This window comes from Grus americana, chromosome 5 (assembly GCF_028858705.1).
Source record: "Grus americana isolate bGruAme1 chromosome 5, bGruAme1.mat, whole genome shotgun sequence".
NCBI lineage: Eukaryota > Metazoa > Chordata > Aves > Gruiformes > Gruidae > Grus > Grus americana.
Genome location: NC_072856.1, coordinates 46478484 through 46505421, shown reverse-complemented (window position 1 = coordinate 46505421; position 26938 = coordinate 46478484). Strand labels below are relative to the sequence as shown.

Here is a 26938-nt window from a genome sequence, read left to right as displayed (position 1 = left end):
TCCCATGTGAGTGCAGAGAACAAGACCTCATTATGTTATCAGGAGCTCCCAATTCAGTTTCTGTGTTGCTTTCAGCACTCCCTCTTTTATGTGCTGGATGACTTTGAGACTTTCTAACTTGAAGCATGACCTAATGCCATGATTGTTTTTCCTAATTGTGGTTGGTGGCTTTTAGATTCTATAAGCTACCTAAGTTATACACAAATAAGCACCTAGTGTTGAAGAAATCTTGGGGGCATGGTAGACTTGCAGGTTGAAAAAGTTTGGAAATCACATCTAGCAGATGGATTTTACACTAGCAGCTGAATCTCTTCAGGCTTGCTGCTGTCTCACCTTCAAATTATTTTGCACTGGCATGAATTTCCAGGTTAAAACTACTTTGGGTGGAATTGGTTTCAGGGCTTGTGATGAAGAACTCTTAACTTTTTCTTGAGTTTTCTTGATTTTTTTTTTCATCTATAAATTACATCCGAATGACAGAAACAACTTATTCCTAGTTAGCTGTAATATATGTTTTCCTTTTACTTTGAGTGCTTTTGATGTGTTTCAGGACTTTGTCCCATTGTACCAGGACTTTGAAAATTTCTACAACAGAAACCTCTACATGCGCATTCGGGACAGCTGGAACCGTCCAATCTGCAGTGTGCCGGGGGCCAAAGTAGACATGATGGAGAGGGTTTCCCATGACTATAACTGGACGTTCACGTGAGTCACAATTGAAGAAAAGACTTCCAACAACTATTTTTAAGTAGAAGGTCTATAAGAGCAAGTTGCAGGCTGTGAGGTTCAAAGAGCAGTGAATCGTGCTTGTTTTGAGCTTTCCAGTGGCTTGAATCGATGAATTTTGCTCTTTTGAAACATATCTGCCCACCAAGGTGATTATTTGTGTATAATCTTTTGGCTACTTACTAAGACTCCTGACTGCGTTATGATTTCATGGGCATACGCCTATAATAAAATTAATACTTTTGTGTGTTGGGACCAGAACGTGAAGTAGATATTTCGGATTGCACTGCTACTTGTGACTTTGTGTTGATTTAGAATCAGTCCTAACACTAACGTTGCCTGAAACTAAATTTATCACAATTGCTTTGAGTCAGAACTGAAGTAGTCTGTAGAACAAAATCGGAAATGCAAGGACAAGGATTTTTACAAATTAGAAATGGCCTATCACAAGGTTTGATGTGAAAAGGTTTTCAGCACAGTACTTGGTGAAACTAGTCGTGTCTCTTCTTGGCTTTCAATTAAAACTTTTTTTTTTTCTGCTAAATTTCTTCCTTAATCTCCTTGTCACGTATTGTTAGCACAGCAGTGCCAGATGTGTTTCCTTTCTGTCGTTAGAGGATATCCTGCTTAAGGGGCTGCCAAGTTAATTGATCTAGAGATCTTATTTTGTAATTGAAAAGTTGTATGTTTCTGGGATGGAGGGAGGACATGCCAGGAAAAAAAAAACAAACCAGTTTGAGAACCTTCAAGTAATGTTAGATATAATAGCAAATGTGCCTTTTAATGTAAACTGTTGTGGGAACTAGCTTGAGACCATAAAATAGGGAAAGCATCTTTTTCACTGATTGTTTCAGTTTGATGATGAGGGACAGCACTGAAATAATTTAACGTTTGGTTCTTTTTTTTAACATTTCAGTGTATATTCCAGGAAACTGAAATCAGAATCTTCTGGTGTAGTTAATTTTTTAAATTGTGTGTGTCCTATCTTGTGGTGTTTTTAAAACACAGGTATACGGGAAAAGTGATAAAGGACATTATTAATATGGGTTCTTACAACTACCTTGGATTTGCACAGAAGGCTGGGCCTTGCCAAGAAGCAGCAGCTAAAGTTCTGTCCCAGTATGGAGCTGGGGTGTGCAGCACTAGGCAGGAGATGGGTAAGTTGGAGTAAGTTCCCCGAATGTGTGTTTCAAAGTCTGTAATCTGATCACAGTTCTTTTAAACATTACTTGTTCTAGCTTTTGAACTTTAGACTAATCAATAAAGAAGCTTTTACTTTAGTGAAGACAAATGACTTGCTGTTTTAGTTTACGTGGCACAGCAGTTGGCTCACTTATGTTTTCATATCTGTTTTTGTTCAGTGTTCCCTTATGGGCCTTTAAATAAAGAGCAGCCTGGTTGGTGAAAATTCTTCTCATAGAATATAACAATAGTGAAAGCTTCTCCTCACTCTGAATTTCTCATTTGTTTTATGTGCAGGTAACTTGGACAAACATGAGGAGCTGGAAAAGCTAGTTGCCAGATTCCTAGGTGTGGAATCTGCAATGACATATGGAATGGGGTTTGCAACCAACTCTATGAACATTCCTGCTTTGGTTGGCAAGGTATGGCTTAAGTCACTGGCGAAAGTTCATCTAACAAAGGTTCTGCTGGTTGGGTTTTCTAAAAGCTACTTGTTTGGTTTTGTTTTTCTTCAGTGGCAACCCCTTCAGTGGCAGATATTCTCCATGGAAACTATCGCTCACAGCCTGCATCTCTTAACATTTGCAAAAATCTTTTTGGGAAATAGCATCCATGGGACCAGTAACAGTCCAGATCTTGCCCTCTCTCTGGAGAGAGCCTAGCATGTTAAGGCTTGCTTCCTCGGGCTACTCATTAGTGTGTGAAATGGTGGCTGATTAGCAGGCTGATTGGCTGAAGGTATTTTGATGCTCTTGAGACACTAAGAAGTGACTGTATCAGTGAGATGCACAGATAAGCTGAATTGCATGTTGTTACATACAGAATTTATTATCATTGAGTGACATCTGAAAAATCCTTCTCTGAAGGAGCAAAATCCTAGTAGAAAAACTATTTGAGAGAAACAAGGTCAAATGTAAAGACAGATTATGTCTACTGTGTGCCCCATAAAACAGTACACCATGCAGCCTGGGTGTCCTGCATCTCAAACTATGTTGTGGTTTTTTTAGTTATTGGAAAATGAAATAGAGGAGAGCTCTCTGTTTGCATTTTCTGGTGCAAAATATATGTTCTCTTAGCTCCTACTTAAAGTAAAATAGTGCAAGTACTGGAACTGTTTCCTCTTTTTTGAACATGATTCACTGTTAGCCTAATACTACTGGCCTATTAGAATTCTTTGTCCCTGTGTAGTGAATTATTTTCCCTTTATTCCATTTATTTATTTTTCAACTTTCTGAGATCAATTTGTAAATTCTTCCACTTGTGATATCTGCAGATTATAAAATTGCTGTCTTGTTCTTCCCAGCAACTTTTCCTCCTGGTGAATCTCTTCTTGACTAGCTGTAGTGTCTTCCTGCATGCTATTTTATTTGTAACAATGAAACAGCACTGTCTACATAATGCCTCTTTTCTTTTGGTCTGTTAAGTTTTAAATATTAGATGTGTTCCATAATTAAAGATGTTTTCGAGTCCAATGCCAGAGAGAAATTCAGTGCTTCAAATCTAGGCTTTCTGGAGTTTCTGGAGTCAAATACCTCTGCAGTGCTATGATTTTGAACAACATATGTTACTCCTGACATATCTTTTACTTGTGTTTTTCTGCTGTCTTCCTACATCTTCCTGATTTTCTCTTCAACAGAAAAATGATTAATGATTTCTGTGAGGCCTTTTGGATTCAGAACACACACTCAGATACATTTAAGTAGAATTCTGTCTGTTGTAAGTCAGTACAAATTGTCCATTGCTGCAGAGTTACTCAATTTTTTTTCTGTGTATGTGGATCTCACTGTATATCTTTAATAGCTTATGAGAATACCCTTAAAACACCTTACTCGGCTCCTTAGTTTTCACATTTGAACTTTAACAGTTTTTTACAACCATTGAGAGAAATGGAACGGTAAATTCCAAGGCATGTAACATACCTGTTTTCATGCACATAACTTGTACATTTACTAAACTAACTCTTTTCATAAATGGATATAGCAGTCTGTACTGTGATAGTAATGAGCATACGTAGTTTTTGTGTGCTTTGAATAAAGTAGTAAGAAGCTTCTGCTTCATAACAGTTAGAAGTGCCCTTATACTCAGGTGAATGCTCCAAACAGAAAATGCAGTCTTCTGAAGAAGAGAGTTCTTGTCAAATGAACCGTTCTGCAGTTCATGATGTTCACTAAATGCTTTTTTTGGCTGCCTGAAGTTGCTTCTCACTGCACTTTTGATTTCTTCATTGTCTGCAAATAAGGACTTGCATAAAACCTGAATTCTGGCACCACCCAGTACACAATTGGCTGTGTATGCACAGCCTGTTTGGCAATGCTTTCATAGAGTCCTCAGTAAAGCCCAGAGATTCCCATGCTTGATTAAACTCTTGCACTTTTTTTTTTTTACTGCTGTTTGTGGCTTTCTGCATGTCCTACATATGTTTTCAGATGCAAAGTTGCTTGGAACATGAATTTTTTGGAGGTTTGGCAAATACAATCAGTAATAGCATCTGCGTTTGGCCAGAAGGAGTTTCTTTGACAGTCACTGATACAATTTGAAGCTAATCATTATTTACATTGTATCTGGGTACCTATATTGCAACTTAATTAGCTTAGAACACAAACCACTGCAATAAACTTACATCTATGTAATACTGGACCACCTGTTCTGTTTTTGCTCTGTGGAATCCTTAAGTGCTTGGTTTATGTTGCTACTGAATCTTCTCTTAATAGCAACAAACATGACTTGACTATCCCAGGGTCTCACTCTACCCCATAACCTGATCAGCACTGGTCAGCAAAAGGAATTCAAACGCTTCATCAGCATTACCTAGGTGATTTTTATTCACTATTCCTTGTTAACAGCAGCTTCTACTAAGCAGATGCTGAAAACAAGTATAGTTGGTGTACACTGAAAGTTGGATTTCAGCACTGGTAAAGCATCACTAAAACCAGGTCTTTCTGCACCTGGCGGTTTTCAGCAGGAGAGACCCACTGTTGACAGCCAAGTTGTTGGCTGCCTAGTACAGTCACTACCAAGTATGCTGGGTCTAGACCACAGATAATGTGAGATTTGAGGATTACATAGTCAGAAGTTGTTAGACCATTTGAGGCTAAGCTAGACTCTGAAACTTGCCTGTTTTAGAGTAAGCGTCATTAATGTAGTTAGTGTAACTAACTAATAATAGCATTCTGTACTGCCTTTAGCACAGAGCTTTTCCTCATAGCTCTGGACTGATAGAGGCTAAATAATGGAGTTAGAGCAACGGTGCTTGAAGAATCTTTTTTTGGTTGTAAGAAAACAAATTAACATCCATGTATAGTTAATTTGTGAAATTAAGTGCTCAGGACTGAGTTACGCAATTCACATATGCAGCACTTTGTGGTAAAATGTGGCATTCACTTCAGTTTCCACATCTGCCTTGTAGGAAGCATTGGTAAGTCTGATCCTCACTGGCATTTGTTTTTCTTGGTACCAGCAGTGTGATCTCCAATTAGTGTTAGTCTTCTGGATACTCTCTCAAATGTAAGTTTGCTGATAAATGCAACTGAAATCTTATTGTTGTAGTAGTAGCACTCAGTTTTACATATGGTCATCAGTAATTGCTGTACTGTACCAGTGGCTTCTTTGATCCTTTGCCCTCTCTAGTTGCAGACAATACTAGATGCTAGACTTCCTCTTCAGTTTTAAATTAATTTTGTCTAATTGAAGCTCCTCTTTTGTTACAGGGGGGTGACAAGAGGCTGCTCATTGATTTGTTAAATCTTCTTTCTCTACCAAAAGCTCGTACTTGTTTTTATGGAGAAGCTCCTTCTAGACTATTAATCTCTTCTTCTCTTCTTTTTAATCTATCGTTTTTCCTCCTTCCTGCCATTTAAGAAGGATACTAGTACTGGATTATTATATTCAGCTTTTGATACAGTAGTGTTTAACAGCAATGCCCTCTGACATAGTATACATAGTCCTTGTCTGGTATAGTAGTTCCAAAGAGCAAAAGCTTCTTATGCCAAAGTCTCTGAAATATGCAGTATGAATCCTTGTAACAGCAGTTTGAACACTTGAGATTTAATGCAATCTCTGGGGAAAACCAGTCTCGGTCTTACCCAGGATGTAGAATATTCCTAGGTACACTGCAATCCTACAGTAAAATTTCCTTTATTGTGGAGAAAATATTCCTATTTTCTGTGACACCTCTTTGTGTAACTGTAGGCAATGCTTTTCACAGTCCTTTCCAGTACCTCTCATTGCAGAGATGAAATGTTCCTGACTCTTCCCTCCACCAATTGTTAACAGAGAAACATAGACTGAGCATGTGTTTAGTGTCAAATCTTCAGCATCTCGACACACTTTCTGGATTTTTAACTTAAAGTCACTTCTAGAGTTGCAGCAGATTTGCATAATAATTGGAGTGGGCCAAGGTTATTTAGTAATATTATTGCTCTCTTATAAACTAATTCCCCAATATGCGTTCCTGTAGTCTGCAGTGATAACGCTGTGACGCTGTTCACCCTATCAGCTATTGACCTGTAATCATTGGTGCTCTCAAAACAGACGTGTCCTGTTTTGATATTTGTCCAAGGATATATCTTCCCTTTTTTGAAAAAGCAAACAAATTCAATGTAATGTTTAATGACTTCAGAAAACTTCTCAATTTCACTGTGCAATTTTGTTTTCCACTTCCTTTGTCTTGTATGTTACTTCCATCTACAAAGTACTTAATAGTTCTGTTGGTACCACTGAGTACACATGGGTTTAGTCAGTGGTTACCTCCTAATGTCAGAAATAGTGCAACTTTGATAACGTCTGTAATCTAGGACTTCGGTGGCCTGTTTCCTAGCACCACTGTAGAATTGCTGAGTGAACTGTGGCAAGCTGCTCTGCTTTCTGTTTTACCTGGCTGCGTAGGAGGATGAGTACTAATCATCAGCATGAGATATTTTGGCAGATTCAGCTGCAGGACTTCTGTGAAATGTGAAACTTAAGTGGTTCTTTCAGTTAACAGCAGTGGTGCGTTTTATTTGCCGTACTAAGGCTGCAAATTGTTTCTTAGCAAGTCTTGTCTAGAATAGTTGCATTTATGTTGGAATTATTTATTTATTTGTTTATTTTCCCCTTAAATGATCTCTAAGCAGTTCAGAGCTGAAAGGTATTATATGCTTGGCTGTGAAACGTAACCTTTTCGGTATCTTCCTCTTTCCCCTTCTAATTCAGGGCTGTCTGATTTTGAGTGATGAACTGAATCATGCATCACTAGTGCTCGGAGCAAGACTGTCAGGAGCAACTATTCGAATCTTTAAGCACAACAGTAAGTATCAGATGGTGGATTCTACCTTTCTGTAGATGCTATAGATCAGATACAATCTCTTGTATCTTCTCATAGTTAGAAATCCAATTTCATGCAGGGAAATCAATTGGTGGTTACCTGAAAGGTCAGAAGATTGCTGCTACTGAGAATATAACCACCACAAATTGGATATTTTTTTTATATGTTCAGTCTCAACATTTTTATCCTGAAGCTGTTCCAGCTTACATCCTCTGCATATGAAGAGGAAGATGCTGCTCTTTGGCAAGTCTAGGGGCACTGGTGTTTTAAAATGGCTTCTTGTTACTTGGATAGCTCAGCATGGTTAGACTATTCTAACAGTCTGTGTCACAGAGTAATGCAATCTAGTGGTGGTCTAGGTTACAATTTGGGGGATAAGAAAGTTTAACTTTAGGACCAGATGCTGACATGATGCATAACAAAAGCTTACGAATGCAGATGTCCTAGCTAAACCAAACAGCCATACATTGATACAATGTAGTACGAAAGGAATTTTTGGGATGTGAAGCATAGATTAATTTCACTGAGTTACTTGCTTTAAGTATTTGTTTCCAAAATACACAGAGTTTTCACTTTGCTAGTTTCACCTTCTTCCAAAGGAGGTATTTAGAATAACTTTCAGATCAAAAATACTTAGGGTTTCTTTCTCATATTATTAGTGAAAGAGGTACCTGGTTGTCCTTGACTAGTAAAGCCACTACCTTTGTTCTTCAGGTGCTCCTAATAGTCTTTATGGTATCTCTGAGGTCATGATGACTCTTTCACTCTTTGAAGTGTGTGGCAGTGACAGCAAAGCTTGGGTGGCTGCAATTATTTTCCTTCGTCCTACTTGATAGTGGATCCTCTGCTGTGCTTATTGTTTCTTTTGTGTTCTCTCTTTCTTGTTATCTATCGTTTGAATAATATTCCTTACAGAAGTGTCAAGCTTACTGTAACATTTGGTGATGATTTAAAAATTTTTTTTCTTAATTCATAAATCTTGATTGCAGGGCAAGATCACAAAAGCTTTGCATTCAACTTCTGCATTTGTATAGACATACTTCTGAACATTGCATCCAGTTCCAGAATTTCAGAGAACACTGGTACAAACATAGTTCTGGGTATGAGAAGAACTTAGAAGCTCTGGTATGATGAGGAAAAATAGATGATCTGTGGGAATGGGGTGCAAACTAGCATTGGTGAGATTAGGGACTATTCTAGAAACCTTATAGATGGTGGGAATCTGTGAAAGAGAATGGAGTGGCAGATTAGAATCAGAAGGCAAAATGCAAGCAATGATCTTGACCTGTCAAGATGATGTTCATTTCATAGTTATGTATGTGTTCTCAGTCCTACTCTTGTTATGCTCTATGCTGCCTTAGTTAACTTCATTTTCCTGAGATGATGATGGCTTCATTCACATTCTGCTTTTTAGAAATTATGGGGGAAAATGAAAAATCCCCCTTAAAATCCTTGTTCAATGTTTTCTTTTTTTTTTTTCTTTCTACCTCATTCTGCAGTTTGTCCTTTTTATTAAGGTCAGACCTAGTTCCCAGTCTTTCCCTCTTTCTTGAGAGATCAGAGCAGAAGTTTATATTCCATTGTTCTCCTTAACTGCACTAAACTCCTCCTTTCTTCCTTGAGAGACTTGTTGGAGGCAGGGACTCTGCTGCTGACTTCATCTTTGTCTTTTTCTGAACATTAGCTGTCTTCTAACAGTCTATTAACAGACCTATTTGGGTGTATAATTTCTAGTCTAGTTCTAGTTCACAAACTCCTCTTGCTGCTACAACTGCCCTGGTCTACCAATCCTCTTTTCATGATTGTTCATGCTCTTTTTCATGCCCTAGTGTTTATATGTCTCTTGCTCAGCAATTTAGCTTTTATGGTTTGATTGCTCCCATCTCCACTCCTTTCCTCGGGTTTTTTTTTTCAGGACTTATTTCATGTGTATTTATTTGCTCACATTAGTCAGGTTTCCTAGGATCATGTCAAGTGTGCATAGCCAAAGCTAGTAAGGTTTCAGAATACATTGCTACTAACAACTTCATTTGTCTAGTTTCTGATATGCCGAGCACTGTCCTCTTTCCTACACTGGTGGTTCTTTTTTCTTCCTTTTCTGTTTTTGGTTTAGTAGCTTTCTGTTCCACACCTCCAGTCCCTTACATTTTAAACAAAGGAGTAAAAAAAGTACACTTGCTCCCCTTCTTGTCCTGCACTCTGGTCTATCTTCTGCATATCTTTAGTTGATTAACCTTGAGCTTGCTTGTTCTTTTTTGAGTTATTTCTATCCACAAGGACACACTTACTACCTAAATTGATTTCTCTTTTCCTCACAATGAGATACCCTCTGGGTTTTTTTTTCTTTGGTTTTTTTTCCTTCCTTCCTTGTTTACCGTTTGTGCCTAATGCTCTAACTTGTGCTTTTAGCTTAGGATGATGAAATTCTTCCTCGGAGTTCATACAGTCACTCATTCCCTTTAATCTCATCTGTGGGCCTGCAGCTAGGTGAAGCCCATACTTATTGACTTATATATGGTCTGTCCTCCACACTGGAGCAATTTGTGCGTTTCTGGAGTATTGCTGTCTTTAGTCATGTCAAAGCTCAAGCTAGTAGCTGTTTTGGTACCATTTAACAGTAATTTCTGGTGCAGATATGCAAAGCCTGGAGAAGCTGCTCAAAGATGCTATTGTGCATGGGCAACCTCGTACACGGAGGCCCTGGAAAAAAATTCTTATCTTGGTGGAAGGAATATACAGGTACAAACTATTCTTTATATTCCTAAGACCCTCCACATGAGATCTAGCTGCTTAGTATTTGGGTTCCTTTGCCAAATCAAACTATGAATATTGTCACTTCATAGTTATTTCATTTATCTCATCTGCAAATTAAATTGAGCTATGTATGTCTCACATCCTAGACTTTCTGTTGCTAGTACTGAAGCTGCACCTGGTGTTATCACAATGCTTCCCACATTCTGATTAGATTGTAGAAATCAATTTATCTAAACTGATTATTTACATCAGAGCTGAGGTCTTAAATTGCTTGTCCATTCCATTCTTTCTGTGCTCACTAGATGATGCTAGTGTGAATGGAATTGTGCAAATTGAATGCTTTTGCTGAGAGTGAGTAGGAGCATGTAGTAGGCTTAGCTGTGTTGCCATTTAAATCATAGTCACTTTCAGCACAGAATGGGACTTTTTGGAGTGCTACTAATGAGAGCCTAGTCAGTTCTTAAACTCAAAAGCGACAGGTAAGTAGATGTCAGGTGAGAATACTGACATTAGAGTGGAAGTAAAAATGAGATAATTTATAAAATTGTCATTGAACACGCTCCTTTGCCTTAACTTACTGTAGCTGCTAATATTTAGTCTGTATGTCAGCATCCCAGAGATGTTAAACAGGTAGAAAGTAGAGATCTGGGCCCCAGTTGCAAGGAGGAGTTATCTTTCATCTCTGCAGAACACGATGTGTCTAGCAATTTTTATGTGTTCATAATTACTGAAAGAGTGAAGAAAAGAAAGATTACTGACTTTAGGCGGTATAAGGAGGCCCCAACCATTAAATCAACTTACACTGAATTTCTGTTTCTCAACAGTATGGAGGGATCCATAGTCCGTTTGCCTGAAGTGATTGCCCTTAAGAAGAAGTACAAATCCTATCTGTACCTTGATGAGGCTCATAGTATAGGTGCCCTGGGTCCCAGTGGCCGGGGTGTAGTGGAGTATTTTGGACTCAATCCTGAAGATGTGGATGTTATGATGGGAACATTCACCAAAAGCTTTGGAGCTGCTGGAGGATACATTGGGGGCAAGAAGGTAAAAAGCTGGGAATTTCATGGTTGTTTCAGGCTGGTGGTGGAGTCCTTCACTAAGCGTTTCAAAGTTGATCTATTTCTCAAGTACATTGATTGTCCATTTGTTTTGCAATTTTACATACTGTCTAGTACAGTGAAAGTCCGTGCAGTGCAGAAGAGTCTAGTCTAGTAAAATACCTCAGAATTGTATAGTTCTCACATGGTCAGTGATGATCTCAGTTTGCAGAATGTACAGTAGTGGTCTAATACCTTTTTAGGAATTGCTAGGAGCCCGAAAGCAGGGATTTCTTAATCTTACTTTTAATGAGACTTGCAGGAAGAATGCCAAAAGCTCAAGTTTTTCAGCCTATTTGGAGGAAAACCCCCTTCTTAGGTTAGTCTGGTAGAATTGAGTCTCTCTGGACTCGAACAGTTTGCTGTCTAAAAAGACACTTCCCTTTTTGGTTTTGGTGGTGGTTGTTTTGTTCGGTTGGTTTTTTGGCTACTGACTCTCTTCTATTGGAAAGTACTGCTAGAAAGTGTTGCCCTTGCCAAACCTCTCCTTTTGGGAGGGATAATGTAGACAATTGCATGTGTCCCTTTTCTCATATCCTCAAATGTATCTCACAGATCAGGCTTCTAAGCTTTATTTGTGAATAAAATTCTACCATCTTCCTACCAGAACAGTAATTTTTTTAAGATACCAATAGTGACAATTACTTCAGCCCATCAAAGTGAAGATGCGGCTTTCAGATGTTCCTCTTTGGGAGTTTACTATAGTTGGATTAAAATTACTCTGACAACTTCCCCAGAAGAAAGCACCGTATTAATCTTTCCAAAGGTAGTGAGCTAGTGGGATTAACACCCTTGGTGTTAGGTGAAGCAGCTAAGAGTCTTTTGCAACTGTGTTTTAGCTACTGTTAGAGTGATTGCTTCAGAGGTAAGAGGCCTTAATTCTTCTTACCTAGTTTATTTCAAAGTCCTTTTACAACTACCTTTCATTTAACTCTTGAGTCCAAGCAGACAGCAACGTAAAATTGAACAGTTCCATGTATTTCTATAATATGTTTCCAGCTTGTGCTATCTACAGGGCCATCATTATTAGTTTTATGATAGCAGAAGAATGTCCTGGCATTCATATTGATCTTTATAATATTTTGCTGGAGTGGTCTGGGTATTTTAGAGTGGTTTTGTTACAGTTAACAACAGGCAGCCTAGATCTACAGTGTGTTGGTCCTTTGTTCCTATATGACCTGCTTTTGCCCTCTAACAACTGTAGCAGGTGTGTTTAACTGGGAAATGCAGGAGGGATAGGCTGAGGTTCTTGCACTCTTAAATTACACCTGCTGCTTTATTTATATTGTGCTGATAAATGGGAGACAATATTTTGTGACCTGTTCCCCTGTTTGGTGACTTTAGTGGGGAAACAGTTATATTGAGCATGATACTTAAGCACTTAGGGATCCTGTTCCCCACTATTTCATTTGTTTTATACTCCCGCTGTTATAATAAACACTCTTGAAACGTGGCCTGTGCACAGCTTGAGTAATGCAAACACCTTGTTGCAATCCAGTGCTGGTGGTGTTAGCTAAACCTGTCGTAGGCATTTGTCTTTGATCAACACACATTCTTGCCCTGTGACATAATTATGGGTTGCCATGTCCTTGCTGTTTGCTCTTCAACTGTTTATTGCTTGTACTGTAAAATCAGTCCTTGAGCTACCTGCTCTCTCTCAGGACATTCTGAAGGAGGTTTCTTGTAGTGGCCTGTTTTATTGTGTGGTTTAAGACATGACAATAAAGCATTTCTCTGAGGACTGGGAAGGCGATGTCTGATGCCTCTTGTGTTTTGCTAGGAACTCATTGATTACCTCAGGACATACTCTCACAGTGCTGTGTATGCAACATCAATGTCACCTCCTGTTGTGGAGCAAATCATCACCTCCATGAAGTGCATTATGGGTGAAGATGGTACAACTGTTGGTGAGTCTTTCTAACAGTAAGCATGTGGAAGGGGGAAGCCAAACAGCCTCGTTATCACTTTGACAGGTAACTCATTCAGCGGCCACATTCATAGTTATCTGTTAGTATATGTAGACTTGGAATTTCTGGAGCAATAAACCACTTTACTATCGTACTTGGCAAATCAGCCTAATAACAGCATAAGGAATTTCCAGCTAGAGGTAAGTCATCTTAGTCTTATCCAAGGCACAGTATTGTCTTGTATTGATTTTTGTTCTGTGTCTAGCTTTTCTAGCCTCCCTCTTTCTCTTCCCCATTGTCTATCCTTTGTTATTTGCCCCACTTTTTAGATTGCTTTCAGAGTGTTTTGCTGTGTATCTTTTACAGTCTTGTCTGCTGGTTACTCCAGGGGCTATGCTTTTGATTGTCATCTCTAGTATAATTTGATGTTTGTACCTCCGTTAAAGTAATTACAGGAATGTTTCTGAAATCTCTTTTTACCTGGGGAGTTAGAGGCAGTTTTCAAGATTAGTAGATTTAGTGTACTAGGAGAGGAAATTCAGGATATTCATCTTTATTATCTTAGTTTTCCTTTTTCACTATGAAACTGAGGGGAAATCTGTACTAGTCTCAATGCATTCAAAGTCAAAAATACAAATTCTCATGTCTCATTTGCCTAGTAGACAGCAGCTTCCTTCAGTTATAGCATGAAGTAAATAACTTGCACTTGTGATGTGTAAGCTGCCTCAAAACTGAAATGGTACAGCATTTTGCATGTAGGATACTTTTCCCTCTTCACAGGTAATTAAAAAGTTGTGAGCAGCTCCCACAGGATGACAGTGTAGTCTGAGGATCTGTCAGTGGTGTTCAGTTCAGAGGCTCTTAGGATTCAAACTACAGAATGTATTCAGTTATGGGAGTTTCAGGCATCTGACCACGAGGTGGTGGTGTATACTGAAGAACTGTATTTGCTTTTGAACATAGGTCATCTGACCAACTAACCTGACAGATAACTCCTGCAGTGAAAAAGCTCACTGGAGAAATGACTTAAGGATTTTTCTCTTATAATAAATTTCATTCAATTTGCTTGCTTTATCTGAGAACAGAGTTAGTGCTAGCAATTGGTGTTGGTGGTTGCTCAATGGAGAGGTCATCACGGAGGCAAGTACAGCCAGGCAGCAGCCTGTATCTGTGCTAGCGTTGAGTGCTTCCGAGTGGTCCATGTGAGATACCTGTACTAGCCAAGAGTTGTCCCCAGTGCTGCTCTTGAGAACAGATATGAACCAAGCTTCAAACTACATGAAAACTTGTGCAAAGGGGCTGGGTCTTGCCATCATCTTAAAAGCGACTGTTTGAGCTCTTTCTAGCTGACGACTTGCCAACAGTCTGTGGTCTGCTCAGGCGTTGCTTGTTTTGGGTTTCTTCCAGTATCTGTTTTGCTTAATGAAGTGGGAAGCAAGGAATGTGTAACTGATTTCTGTTTGCAATATTCAAATGAAGGCATTTTTGCCCCTTTCTGAGGCTACAGTGTGATACTCGTTCAAGTCAGGAGAATGGAAGCAACTTCCACTCCAGACTGTTCTCCTGCCATTATGCCAGCAAGATCCATCAGAGCTGAAAGGTGAACCAGATCAGGAATCAATTTGGCAAAAAAATAAAAGGCCTTTTTTGTTGCCGTATTGCTTAAAATGCATGTCAGGCTATATCCTGCTAATTTGGTGCTAAGGAGTACCAGAATTCTTAGCCACTCTTTCTTTTGAGAAAATAAGTTGGTTTGGTGTTTGAAGGCTGTGTCATTTCAAAGAAACCTCTGTACATCTGATTTCTATACGAACTGTAGCGCTTTTCGGAAGTGTTGGATCTAACTGCTGGATAGCCAAAGTCCTGTCTGCTCTTACTCAGGATTTCTCAGCTACAGGTCTCATGAAAGTGTTAGTGGCTTTCTAAGCATCTAAGTCAGCCTTCAGCTAGGATAAGCACCTCACAGGATGATCCCTGCATGAAAGTGCTTCTCTGCTCATTTTCTGTACAGTGCTGTTTCCCAGTCATGCATTTTTTTAATTGTCTTAAGGCTTTAGAGATAATATTACTTTGTAGGTATTTTCGGTGGATGAAGTTGGCAAAAGTTCAGTTGGGCGAATTGAACAGCTGCTTAGTGATAGCATGACAAAAGTTTTTTCCTTGTTTAAGGGCTTTGGCTGAAAAACTTCTTTTTGGATTCTGTGGAATTACAGGTGGGGTTCTGGAGGACCACTGCTTGCAGTTGGTTTGACTATGACTGAATGTGGAGTAGAGTGGTACTGGTAAGAATTGTTAACAGTGGAAGACAAACTGTGGACCTAACAGTGGAAGAGAAATGATATAGTGGGTCACTGTAAGCACCTCTGAATCAACTGTGTATTACAAAAATTTCACTGCTTTTAAATTAGTCAAGCTGAACAAATGGATACTGAGGAAAACTGAGATAGGGCAATGGTTTTATAAGGGCACAGGAGTTGGAGACTGGAATCAGAACAGTAGATGGCTAGCTCCCAACCCCGTTTTTGGGCCACAGCTATATCTTTTAATGGCTTCAAGAATGCTTTCTTGAATAGAGCCTTTGCAGCTTCTTTCTCTGCCTGCTTCTGTTCACCACAGACTACTTGTAAAAACTGTTGTCCTGCATGGCATCAAACCTTTGTGGAAACTGTGATGTTGGATTGAGATGGTCTGTAGCAGAGGAATAAGTAGTAGAAAGCAGTTAGGTTTTGAGGACAAAAGGGGTTTTTTGTGTATTATTTTGCAAGAGTAAGTTAATTCTCTCCTCTCATACTTCAGGTTATTTCTAAATCTAATGAAATATTCACAGGCTCTAAACTTACAATATAAGATATTGTAGTTACTAAAATTTTACATAACTAAAAAAAGTAAATAATCTCCTTTCAGATCTTTCCAGCAAGCTGCCAGTGACTAAATAGGATATTAGTAGGAGGCAGCACAGACAAAATACAGATGCTGTGAAAAGCTGAATGGCTGCCTATAGAGAACATAAGATGGATGGCATGCAAATGTGCTGCCTGAATTGGGACAGTAGTTTCTTGTGTCTTGATTTCTGTTCAAACTAATCTGTTCGTTCTCTGTACTGTTTATGCATGTAAGTGATTAGCAAGCCTCAATTTCTCTGAAGACAGTTATGGGAATGTAATTATATATGAATACCAAGTATATTACTTGGTCCTTCATCCAAGCTGCAAAAAAACACTCCAACAGCCAAAGCGATAGCAGAGCCATGTTATGGGTTCTTGGTAGTGGTGCTTCCAATATTGCTTCTGAAACTCCGCTACATTACTAGCTCAATGCTGTATGCCTGTCCTATTTTACTTTACGTTGCTTGTCCTGCACATAATTGGCTAGAAGACTATCATGTGGTCTTAAACAAAACATACTTGATTTGTGATCACTTCGAAAATTCCTTCAATGGGAGAGTTGTCCTCAAGAGTGGTGAACGTCTTGAGCACATTGACAATGTACATGAGTATCTTGCATATCATCACATTTGGCTTTGATATATAGTAGAACAAGGTGAGTGAGAGGACGGAGAAGGCTTCTTTCCACAAAAGCAGATTTTTGGAGCTGATTTTCCAATTCCAATCTGCGTTGCAGATGCTTGCCAGCAGTTTGATGGATGCTGCTCTTTCTCTCTGTTCAGCCACAAGGATGAATGCACTTCAGATAGTTTTGTAGATAAAGGGGCTTTTTTAAACAATAATAATAAGACACAATAAGCAGACTTTTTGGGGTCATAGTATATACAGAGATGATAAATTGATTCCAGGAATGGAATTCTGGAAACTTGTAGTGTAAAGCTACTTGATTCTTGCTGTTCATGTGGTGTTTGGGTTATTTAAATTGACTGTGGGGAAAATGAATCAGCTTGGTGCTTGTTCTGGTAAATAAAACATTAGGATTTATGATATTAAGTACTTAACCTGTCTCAGTGAATTTTTCAGCATCAATGGTTCGGTTTGAGTTGAAAGCTGGATTTTTCACCATTACAATGTCACTAGGACTGGGAATCCAGTTGACTCCTTTCTGCCATTTACGTAAGAGCCAGTGGTATATCCTGTGCAACTGGAGTTCTCTTAACACTGTTGGTATTCAGAACCCAGCCTGTTTATTGCCCTGATAGCATCGCTGGGGGCAAGTGGAAGAAAATCATAAAGTAACCTGACTGAGATGTGGGCAAATCAAAACATGCAAGGTGAAACCAGTCTAGGAACTGGTTAGCTGTCTTCAGAGATGAAACTTAGTTTGCTCTCCTGTGTATTAAAAACTGAAGGTGAGCCTTAAATCCAGGAGTGGTTTAAGTTTGAACTAAAGCTGGCAGTGTTAATGGCTTGTAAAAGAGGTGAACTGCTTCCTTCCATGGACATTAACTCAATAATAGTAATTATACACGGTAATGTTTATAACAAGTTTACTGTCTTCCATCTCAGTTTCAGGAGGCAAATATCCTATGCCAAATTGTACAGAATAAGTTGTGGATAGACCTTGCCCAAGATGGCACTTAAATTTTGAATGAACGTTGTCTTGAATACTGTATAGAAACCAAGGATTATTATTCTACATATCTCTAATGTTCCTGGCATTGGAGGTAGCAGTTGCATAGGCAATCCCAGCTGCTAAACTGTCAGAAAAGAATAACTAACCTTTGAAGGCTAATCAGTTAGCTGCACATAGTTTGGTTGGCATTTGTCTCATCTGAGCACGTCAGTTGTGAAGAGCTAGTAGTTGATTACATCTAGTCAGAGGAAAACCATAAAAATACATAAATAAATACAGCTTTCTAGTCTTGCCATTGCTGTGTGCAACAAACTTCAGTTACTTAAATCAAAAAAGGTAGTTAAACCAGTTATAGCCAAAGGGAATAAGAATGTACAGCTGTGTTGGCAGAGAAATGAGCCTAACTGAGCTGTTGAGAAGACGCAGCCATTGCTATACTGTTAATATGCATAGGGAGAAGCATGTTGGAAAAAAACCTAAGCCTGGTTTGCTTAAATTGTAGGGGAGAAAAGACTGCAATTAGTATTTTAACTTGCATGTGGTTAATCAGGCCCTCAAGTGAAGATATGATCTCAGTATTTCAATCAGCTGCCTAACTGGGAGAATGCAGAACCGCCTACTGTAGGAGAAGATCAGGTTCTAAGGAGCCTGAAGGTGCACAAGTCCACGGGACCTGATGAGATGCATCCACGGGTCTTGAGGGAACTGGCAGATGAAGTGGCCAGGCCACTCGCCATCATATTTGAGAAGTCCTGGCAGTCCGGCGAAGTTCCCACTGATTGGAAAAGGGGAAAGATAACCCTCATTTTTACGAAGGGTAAAAAGGAAGACCCAGGAAACTACAGTCTCACCTCCGTGCCAGGCAAGATTATGGAGCAGACCCTCCTGGAGAGTATGCTCAGGCTCATGGAAGATAAGGAGGTGATTGGTGACAGCCAGCACAGCTTCACTAAGGGCAAATCGTGCCTGACAAATTTGGTGGCCTTCTATGATGGGGTTACAGCGTTGGTAGACAAGGGAAGGGCAACTGACATCATCTGCCTGGACTTGTGCAAGGCATTTGACACTGTCCCGCATGACATTCTTGTCTCTAAATTGGAGAGACACGGATTCGATGGATGGACCACTCGGTGGATAAGGAATTGGCTGGATGGTCGCACTCAGAGTTGTGGTCAATGGCTCGGTGTCCAAGTGGAGAACAGTGACAAGTGGTGTTCCTCAGGGGTCAGTACTGGGACCGGCACTGTTTAACATCTTTGTCAGAGACATGGACAGTGGGATCGAGCGCACCCTCAGCAAGTTTGCCGACGACACCAAGCTGTGTGGTGTGGTTGACACGCTGGAGGGAAGGGATGCCATCCAGAGGGACCTCGACAGGCTGGAGAGGTGGGCCCGTGCGAACCGCATGAAGTTCAACAAGGCCAAGTGCAAGGTCCTGCACGTGGGTCGGCGCAATCCCAAGCATGACTATAGGCTGGGCGAGGAATGGATTGAAAGCAGCCCTGAGGAGAAGGACTTGGGGGTATTGATTGATGAGAAGCTCAACATGAGCCAGCAGTGTGCGCTTGCAGCCCAGAAAGCCAACCGTGTCCTGGGCTGCATCAAAAGAGGTGTGACCAGCAGGTCGAGGGAGGTGATCCTGCCCCTCTACTCCACTCTGGTGAGACCCCACCTGGAGTACTGCATCCAGCTCTGGGGGCCCCAGTACAAGACAGACATGGAGCTTTTGGAGTGAGTCCAGAGGAGGGCCACGAAGCTGATCAGAGGGCTGGAGCACCTCTCCTATGAGGACAGGCTGAGAGAGTTGGGATTGTTCAGCCTGGAGAAAAGAAGGCTCCGGGGAGATCTAATTGAGGCCTTCCAGTACCTGAAGGGGCCTACAGGAAAGCTGGTGAGGGACTGTTTATCAGGGAGTGCAGTGACAGGACAAGGGGTAATGGGTTTAAGCTGAAGGAGGGTCGATTTAGATTGGATGTTAGAAAGAAATTCTTTACTGTGAGGGTGGTGAGGCACTGGAACAGGTTGCCCAGAGAGGTTGTGGAGGCCCCATCCCTGGAAGTGTTGAAGGCCAGGTTGGATGGGGCTTTGGGCAACGTGGTCTAGTGGAGGGTGTCCCTGCCCATAGCAGGGGGGTTGGAACTAGATGATCTTTGAGGTCCCTTCCAACCCAAACCATTCTATGATTCTAATCAGTAGGTTTCTTCAAGTTGGACGTTATGTAGAATTCCCCTTTTCCTTCCAAAGACAAGATGGAAGTATATGGAAGTATAAAGTCCAAGCAGTAATGAAGGAATAGCTTGGAAATGAATTTTAAGTAGCTTATAGTATATTTATAAATGAAGTTTACACCTTGCCGTTGTTAACAGTAGATCCACAAATGGCTGCTGTTGTACCGGAAAGGGGAAATAAATACTCCTGCAGGCTGAGGTTGAAAACATTCAATTAGCTTTAAAAGCAGTTCATTTGAATTTTCTCCAATAATGCACTTGTTAATGAGGTGTTAAATTATCACCTTGGGAACCCGGGGACCAGTCAAAACTAATTTGAGCAAAGTGAAAACTTTTTTTGTTGCTGCCCTTGAGAATCTCAAGCTGAGCTGGGAAACTGTTGGAAAAACAAATACTCTGGGGGTCATAAAGAGAGTTTCCTGCTTCTCTCCAGGGGACTGACAGTTTTAAACATCACTCTCTCTATTTGTGCTTCCAGCTGGGGATCTTTTAAATCCAGCTTGTTGCTGCACCCCTACCTCCCTCCCACAGAGCATGGCAAGCGTCCAGAAAAATTGCTTTAACCTGGGCTGGGCAGGAGAAATCTTTCAGCCTCTGGTGCTTTGAAGAGTGTTTACAGACATTAGCAGAGCTGTACCCTTTGTGTTGTGCATTGGAATGTGAGAATTCTTCAGTGCCTCTTCTTTAATCAACATTGTGGTGTTTGTGCAAGAGCTCATAAAGCTTTATAACTGTACACCCGCTTTGTTCTCATAACATTCTGGTTCTTGCTGTTGCTGTTCAGGTGTGAGCTGTCATCCTATATCTTCAGAGCCTAAACACTGATCTGTCATAGCAGGAAAAAAACCTAGAAATGTGGCTTTGTTGAAGTAGCTTCATTTTTCTTCATTTCTTACACTACATTTGATTTAAAATGTGTGCCTTGCTTTTTACTCTCAATAGCACTTGCGATGCCATGCTTCTACAGAATGCTGGTGTGCTGTTCTTACAAGGAAAGGAGAAAATACTGGGTAGCAGCTCGCTAGCATATATTGTTAGTGTGACTAAAATGGTTGTAAGTCAGTATGAGTGCTAAGGTAAAGCAACTGAACAGGAATAATCACAAATGAGGTGACGTGCACTCTGTCTTTGGGTTAGTGTGAAATAGAGTCCATGGTTCCTGGCGTGATACATGATTTATTAGAGCAGAGATTTTTGCAAATACCTGAATGACCCACATAAGCAAATACCTGAATGATCCCTATCATCAGCCCTGGCAACTGCAGCAATTTTCTACACAGAAAAATTAATACTTGTATTAAAATAGTGTCTGCAGTGTACAGACACATGGCAAAATGTCATTCTATGAAGTGCATATAGTGTAAATGTTTCTAGCTGCTTTGCAAACAAGCAACAGTCTGCAATGGAAATCCTTTCTGTGGACTATGTGCACATATATTAGGCTATATGGGACTCACAGACCTGTAGAACTACTGTCCTTGCCTCCTTTAGTGGGTTCTGATGCAAAATGTGGTTGGCACCAGGTCAACTCGTGCCATTTCACAGCAGTGCAGTTGATCTACCACAAATTCAGAAATGTGGACAACCTTGACAATCTACAATATGTACTTTAGTCCTACTCATGTACAGATGTTTGCTAATGTCCCAGAATTAATAAACTTCCTTATATAGTACAGATTTAATCTTTGAAGGAAGAAGCCATCTGAAAAACCTGCATGCCAATTAACATGTTTTGAGAGCATATGGCCAGTGGAGAGATTTGAGACAACTTTAAATGAGATTGTGCAGATTGTTGCAGTCTAGCTTCAACAGCAGGGTTTAGCTCAAGACAAATTGGCTTGTCAAAAAAAGGATAAATCAACCTGTAGAGCGTCTTGCTGCCATGGGTAAGCTTCTGTTAATGCTCAGGTTATTGCCTAATTGTTGCACAGTGAAAAAGTGGTTACAAGGCTGTCTGTGTGGGGGAAAATGTATTACAGAGTATGCATGCTTCTCATGTTCATGTTGGCTAGTAGCTCCTAAGATTTCTTAACTGTCTGTGGACACTGGGATTTAATAAATAAATAAAGCAAGCCAGTAAAATACTCCTGAGGCTTCTTAAGACTTTCAAGCTTGCCTTCCTACTGGTTGCCTTAATATTGTATTGCATAAGCGTGTCGCCAAACTCAGGCCCTACGTAGGCAGTGGAGAACTCACTCGCCCTCCAACTAGCATCTCCAGAACTAAGTACTCTGTGCAAACAGATGTGGTACCCTTACAGAATAACTGTCTGTACCAAGAGCTGGAAGCAGAATGTTTAGTATCTCCGATCTTTACTGAAAATAGCTTGTCTTTTCTAGGATTATTGCTATATTCCTGACAAGTAGCTTTTTGTTCAGGACCTGGCATTGCAGAGACAATTGTGGGGTTTATGTGCACAGCTTTGATCTTTCCAGGATCCTTGGAAAATAGAGCTGTGCAGGAAAAACAAGTCTATAAAAGTCACAGCAAAGACAAGGCCTCCAGGGTTTGGGCCTTTTCAGGCACAAAGCCTACTCTTCCACCTCACTGCAGTTCCAGGTGGCAGGCTACCAGGAGCTGCTTGCCAAGTACAACTTACTAACATGGGAAACCTCAACACCCTTCCTGTTGAAATTGTTGCAGAGTTTTAGGGTAAATCTGAGAGCACACTGGAGAAGGACAAGTATGGCTGCTATAACACATGTATAGGCAGATGTGGGCAGCTCTGACATGGTAGCAAATTTGCAGGCTATAGCTTTTATCATGAGATGAACTTCTTAGCTATAAGCGTCTTTGATGTCAAAGGAGAAACTTGAGCTGTTGTACAGGACCTCTTACAGGAATGGATCAAGATTTCCACAAAGAGATGTATGAAGACTGTGTTCTGTGAAAGATTCAGGTGCTACATTCTCGGTGACTTCATACATAAACTTCCTATTTAAAAAAGAAAACAAAACCAAACCAACTGCTCCAGAGTGGAAATTCTTAATTTTAGGACACATTAGTAAAGAGCACACACACACTTGCAGCATCCTGTCTCTCCCATTGCTCCTTGTGTTAGGTAGGTGAAATCTCTAGGGAAATCTGAGGGACAGAAATACCTTTGGATACTACTGTGCTCCATTCCATAAAGTCCCTTTTAGTACCACTGAGGAAAAGTAGGTATTTAGGACTATTCTGTTCGCTGTCCTTATCCCTTAAGGGATCCTCCCGCCAAGAGTCTGTTAGTTGAAGGTAGTCTGTCTGCTGGTTTGTTTGGTTTTTTTTTTTCCCAGATTTTCAGAGTAAGTGCTGACACAAAAATGAAATACTTCTCATAGTACCTTACAGTTACTAGTCAAAGCTTACTTCTGTGTAGGATCTCATTATTATTATTTCAAGCTCATGGAGCCTATTTCATAGTACTCTGGCATCATTTCTTTATGGAGCTGATTTCTGTTCAGTTTGGCCAGAAGATGATACTCTGGTGTTTATGGCTGCCACCTCCCAAAGAAGTTTGCCAAATAGTAGGATAGCCAAACATTAGCCTTGGTTATTATCCAGGTAAAAAAAATGGATACCCTAGCTCTATTTGTCTCTTTTTATGCTAAGCTGATTACTGGTTACTTCTGATCAAAGCTGGACACTATATAGCTGGCTGGTGTATCTATTGCCCTGAATATCAAGCCTTGCTGTGCTGAGACTTGAGCATTAGTCTAACTGCTTCAGGAGCAATGCTGTAAAAAACTTTTAAGGTGTTGACATGAGTGTGACCAATCAACTGACTCTTGCTGGATACTGTTTCTTTCACTTATACACTTCCCGTTTGATTTTTGTAGTGAAGAGTAGGTGCTTCGGTGGCTACTGCAGCTGTAGGGAATGAGGGAGAAGATTGTTGCTAGTCATCTGCAGTTAATCTACGCTGTTTCTCATGGCTACTTCATTGCCTGTGATTTTCGTGATGTACAAATCCCTCTATTTGGCTGAACTGGCTTTGAGTTTCATAAGAATACAGTAAGGCCAGTGGATGTTGTTTAACCTCATGCTACAGGTTTGATATGAAATGTGAAAAACAATACAGTCAAAAAAAAAAAAAAAAAAAAAACAACCACCCAACCTAATTTTTATGACCAGCTAATGAGGGATCCACAGGGAAGCTAGTATCTCAAAGACCAGTTAGCAGAGTTACTGAATAACTGCTCCAAAGTTGAGTACTTGGATATCTTGTCCAGTCTGTGAATTGCAGCACATGCTCCTAAGTGATGTGCCTAAGGGCAAGATAAATATACTGACAGACTAAATGTTAATACTGTTGATAAATAATAACCTTTTTGTAAAATTGCACAAACTGTAGTTCACTACGAGTATTTCCATGAAGACTCTTCTTGTATTTGAGAATTTAAGATAGGAAAAATTGCTTTGCTTTTCCTCTGAACACAGCAGAGCTTAATTTTTGTTTTCCAAGCTTGATTTTGTGAGGTGTTCCCTAGAGTTGTCAAAGGCACCTCTTGCACAGCTAAAAATGTATTGGATCCTCTCTGATTTACTCTGATGCATGTGTAGCTAGAGATGTTTCCACAGATGGGTTTGTAATGAAAGAGGGTTCAATACTGCAGTCAGGGTTGTATGTCTATTGCTGTTAAATCCTGGCAAAGAAAACAGTCCTTGGTGGCTGCTTGGTACAGGGCATGCTTACTGTGCGACTTTGCTCCTACACTGTTACACAAAACAAAAAGTGTTTGAGGATTTCATGTGTTCATTTTGCATTGTCACTGCATCTCTTGGGTTTTTTTCCATTTTCTTAAGTATTACAAAGTCTTAGCTCAACAGAACCACCTGAGATATGCCCCCAGTATCAGCAGTAGTCATACTGCTTACAGAGTAAAAGTGTATTTGAAAGATGGGAGGTACTCAAATTCATAGAATCGTAGAATGGTTTGGGATGGAAGGGACCTCAAAGATCACCTAGTTCCAACCCCCCCTGCCATGGGCAGCGACACCCTCCACTAGACCACGTTGCCCAAAGCCCCATCCAACCTGGCCTTCAACACTGCCAGGGAGGGGGCATCCACAGCTCCTCTGGGCAACCTGTTCCAGTGCCTCACCACCCTCACAGTGAAGAATGTCTTCCTAATATCTAATCTAAATCAACCCTCCTTCAGCTTAAGGCTATTAACCCTTGTCCTATCACGACATTTTTTTTCATAGGTAAATCAGCATACATAGGAAACTGCAGACCTTGCAAATCATAATCAGTCTTACTTCAGCTTAAATATAAATTCTCCAGTGCATTTCCAAACTAATTTCAGACTATTACAGTGGGTAGTTGAATTATTTATTAAAACAAAAAAACCACACACACAATAACCCCAAAACCCAAGCAGAAACACACAAAGCAAAAAACAAGCTGTAATTAAGACTAGCATTTTTAAAGTTTGGAAACTGGTTTTGCATGCCTTTGCAATGAATATACTTCTGTGTAATTAAACATTGTCCTTAAGCATTAGTTATTAGTTATCCTTGCCTTAGTTATGACTTTATGATGTAGCAGATTTTGTGTAATTCAGGCATGGAAAACTGGTGAAAGATGATAAATAATACACCTGTTGTGGTACTATCATAAGTTTAGGTATGTACATTCCCTATGGAAAATCTTACTTTTTCGTACCTTTGCTAACTTGGACTGAAGTAGTATTCATTTCCATAGTCCTGAGGTTATTGGAACATCTGGAGTTAACATTTAGTGATTTTTAATTCAAACCATAGGAGTGGGGTTTTTCCAGAGTACTGCGTCTAGTATGAAAAATACATTAATTTAAATTGCAGCTGAGTTATATTTCTGCTGATCTGTTAACACAGGGCATTCAGTGACACAGGTACAGCTGTCAGTCTCTTCATCCTTCCTAACCCTGGGCTATTGCTATAGGCTGCTTTGTATGCATTCATTTTTCTTGGATTTTAATCCTTTTTTAATTTCTCATACTTGCACCTGCTTCCTTCACCATGTTTTGAGAGAAAGTAGCCCAGTTTGGAGTAGAGGAAGACTACACAGACATTGTTGGGGTTTTTTAATGGGATTTTCTCCATGAGGAAGAAGGTAGTAGCTTGTAGCCTGTTGATTGTGGAGGTTGTACCCTGATATCTTGGTTGAGTCCATGGATTGTGGTATGTAGTTAACTTAGAAATTTTAGTACCCAGGGAAACCTTTGGAAGGTGCTATGAAGATAGAAAAATATTCCCCTACAAGTGTTTTTCTTGTCTTCATGATGAATTGTCAAAAGAATTCATCCTGAAGTGAAGGATTTGCATAACGGTGTCTTCATGGAAGCTCTGTAGATACCTGATTAACTGGGAGAATTACACTGTGTTCTGGGAAGTGTGTGTGTAGGATCCAGGGGGTTTGATAGTTCTGTTGTAATGATATTTATTGGACTGGTGGGAGAAACTACTACTCAGGCACAGTCTTAGTTCCATGCGGTGGTGTACATAAGATTGCTTAACTTTGAAGTTTGATGTAACATGTGGCCATGAGGGCTGTACAATTCATACATGGCCATTTCTCTACAGTAATAATGTCTTCAAGTGCCTTTAAAGAAAAAGTGTTGTCTCTGTATGTCAGACCTATTAAATTTGAGCATTGTGCTTTCTCTTGGAAAAGCTGGTGTGCACTACTGCTTTTTTGTATTCCAGGAAAAGAAATGTGGCTTACTACACTATATCTAGCAGTGTATATATATATTAGAGAACAGCTATGTCATAGAATGTAGGGTAAACTCCAGCCTGACAGCAGCAGCATGACAGAACTTGTGTTAGTGGTATATAACAGTAAAATAGATGCTATTTGTTATTTGTTTTATCTCTTTTGAGGTGGACAGCTTCGGAAGATGTTTTATGCTACCACTGTAAATGAACTTTGGAGATGGAAGGAGTTCTTACAGTGCTGGCATTTTTGTTCTTCCCATGTTTAAGCTAAAACTAAATTCATGTTTTATACTGACCATAGCCTTCCTTTTTGGCTATAGCTGTATTAAAATGTGGAAGTGGGCTGATTTGCCGTTCTTACAGCAGATGCTCAGCTAGAGGTGATAATCTCTCTGGTTCTGTAAGGCGTTTTCTCTCTGTGTGATAATTTACAATTAGTAAAGGTGATTAGTAATGCTAGCTGAAACTAGGTGACTACTAAGTTATTTGTAACACTTCGTGATCAAAACATATGAAGAAGTCACATCCTTGATCATCTTC

General features: G+C 40.0%; 1 protein-coding gene across 1 annotated transcript in view; it reads left to right on the top strand.

Moving 5' to 3' along the window:
• SPTLC2 (serine palmitoyltransferase long chain base subunit 2) overlaps positions 1-26938 on the top strand; it is a 78488-nt gene that overhangs the window by 21326 nt on the left and 30224 nt on the right. Inside the window, exons 3-9 of the mRNA XM_054827301.1 lie at positions 551-705; positions 1735-1883; positions 2206-2330; positions 7099-7192; positions 9844-9949; positions 10789-11008; positions 12842-12968. Of these exons, the coding sequence (XP_054683276.1) occupies positions 551-705; positions 1735-1883; positions 2206-2330; positions 7099-7192; positions 9844-9949; positions 10789-11008; positions 12842-12968 (976 nt within the window). The remainder of the gene's footprint in view (positions 1-550; positions 706-1734; positions 1884-2205; positions 2331-7098; positions 7193-9843; positions 9950-10788; positions 11009-12841; positions 12969-26938) is intronic.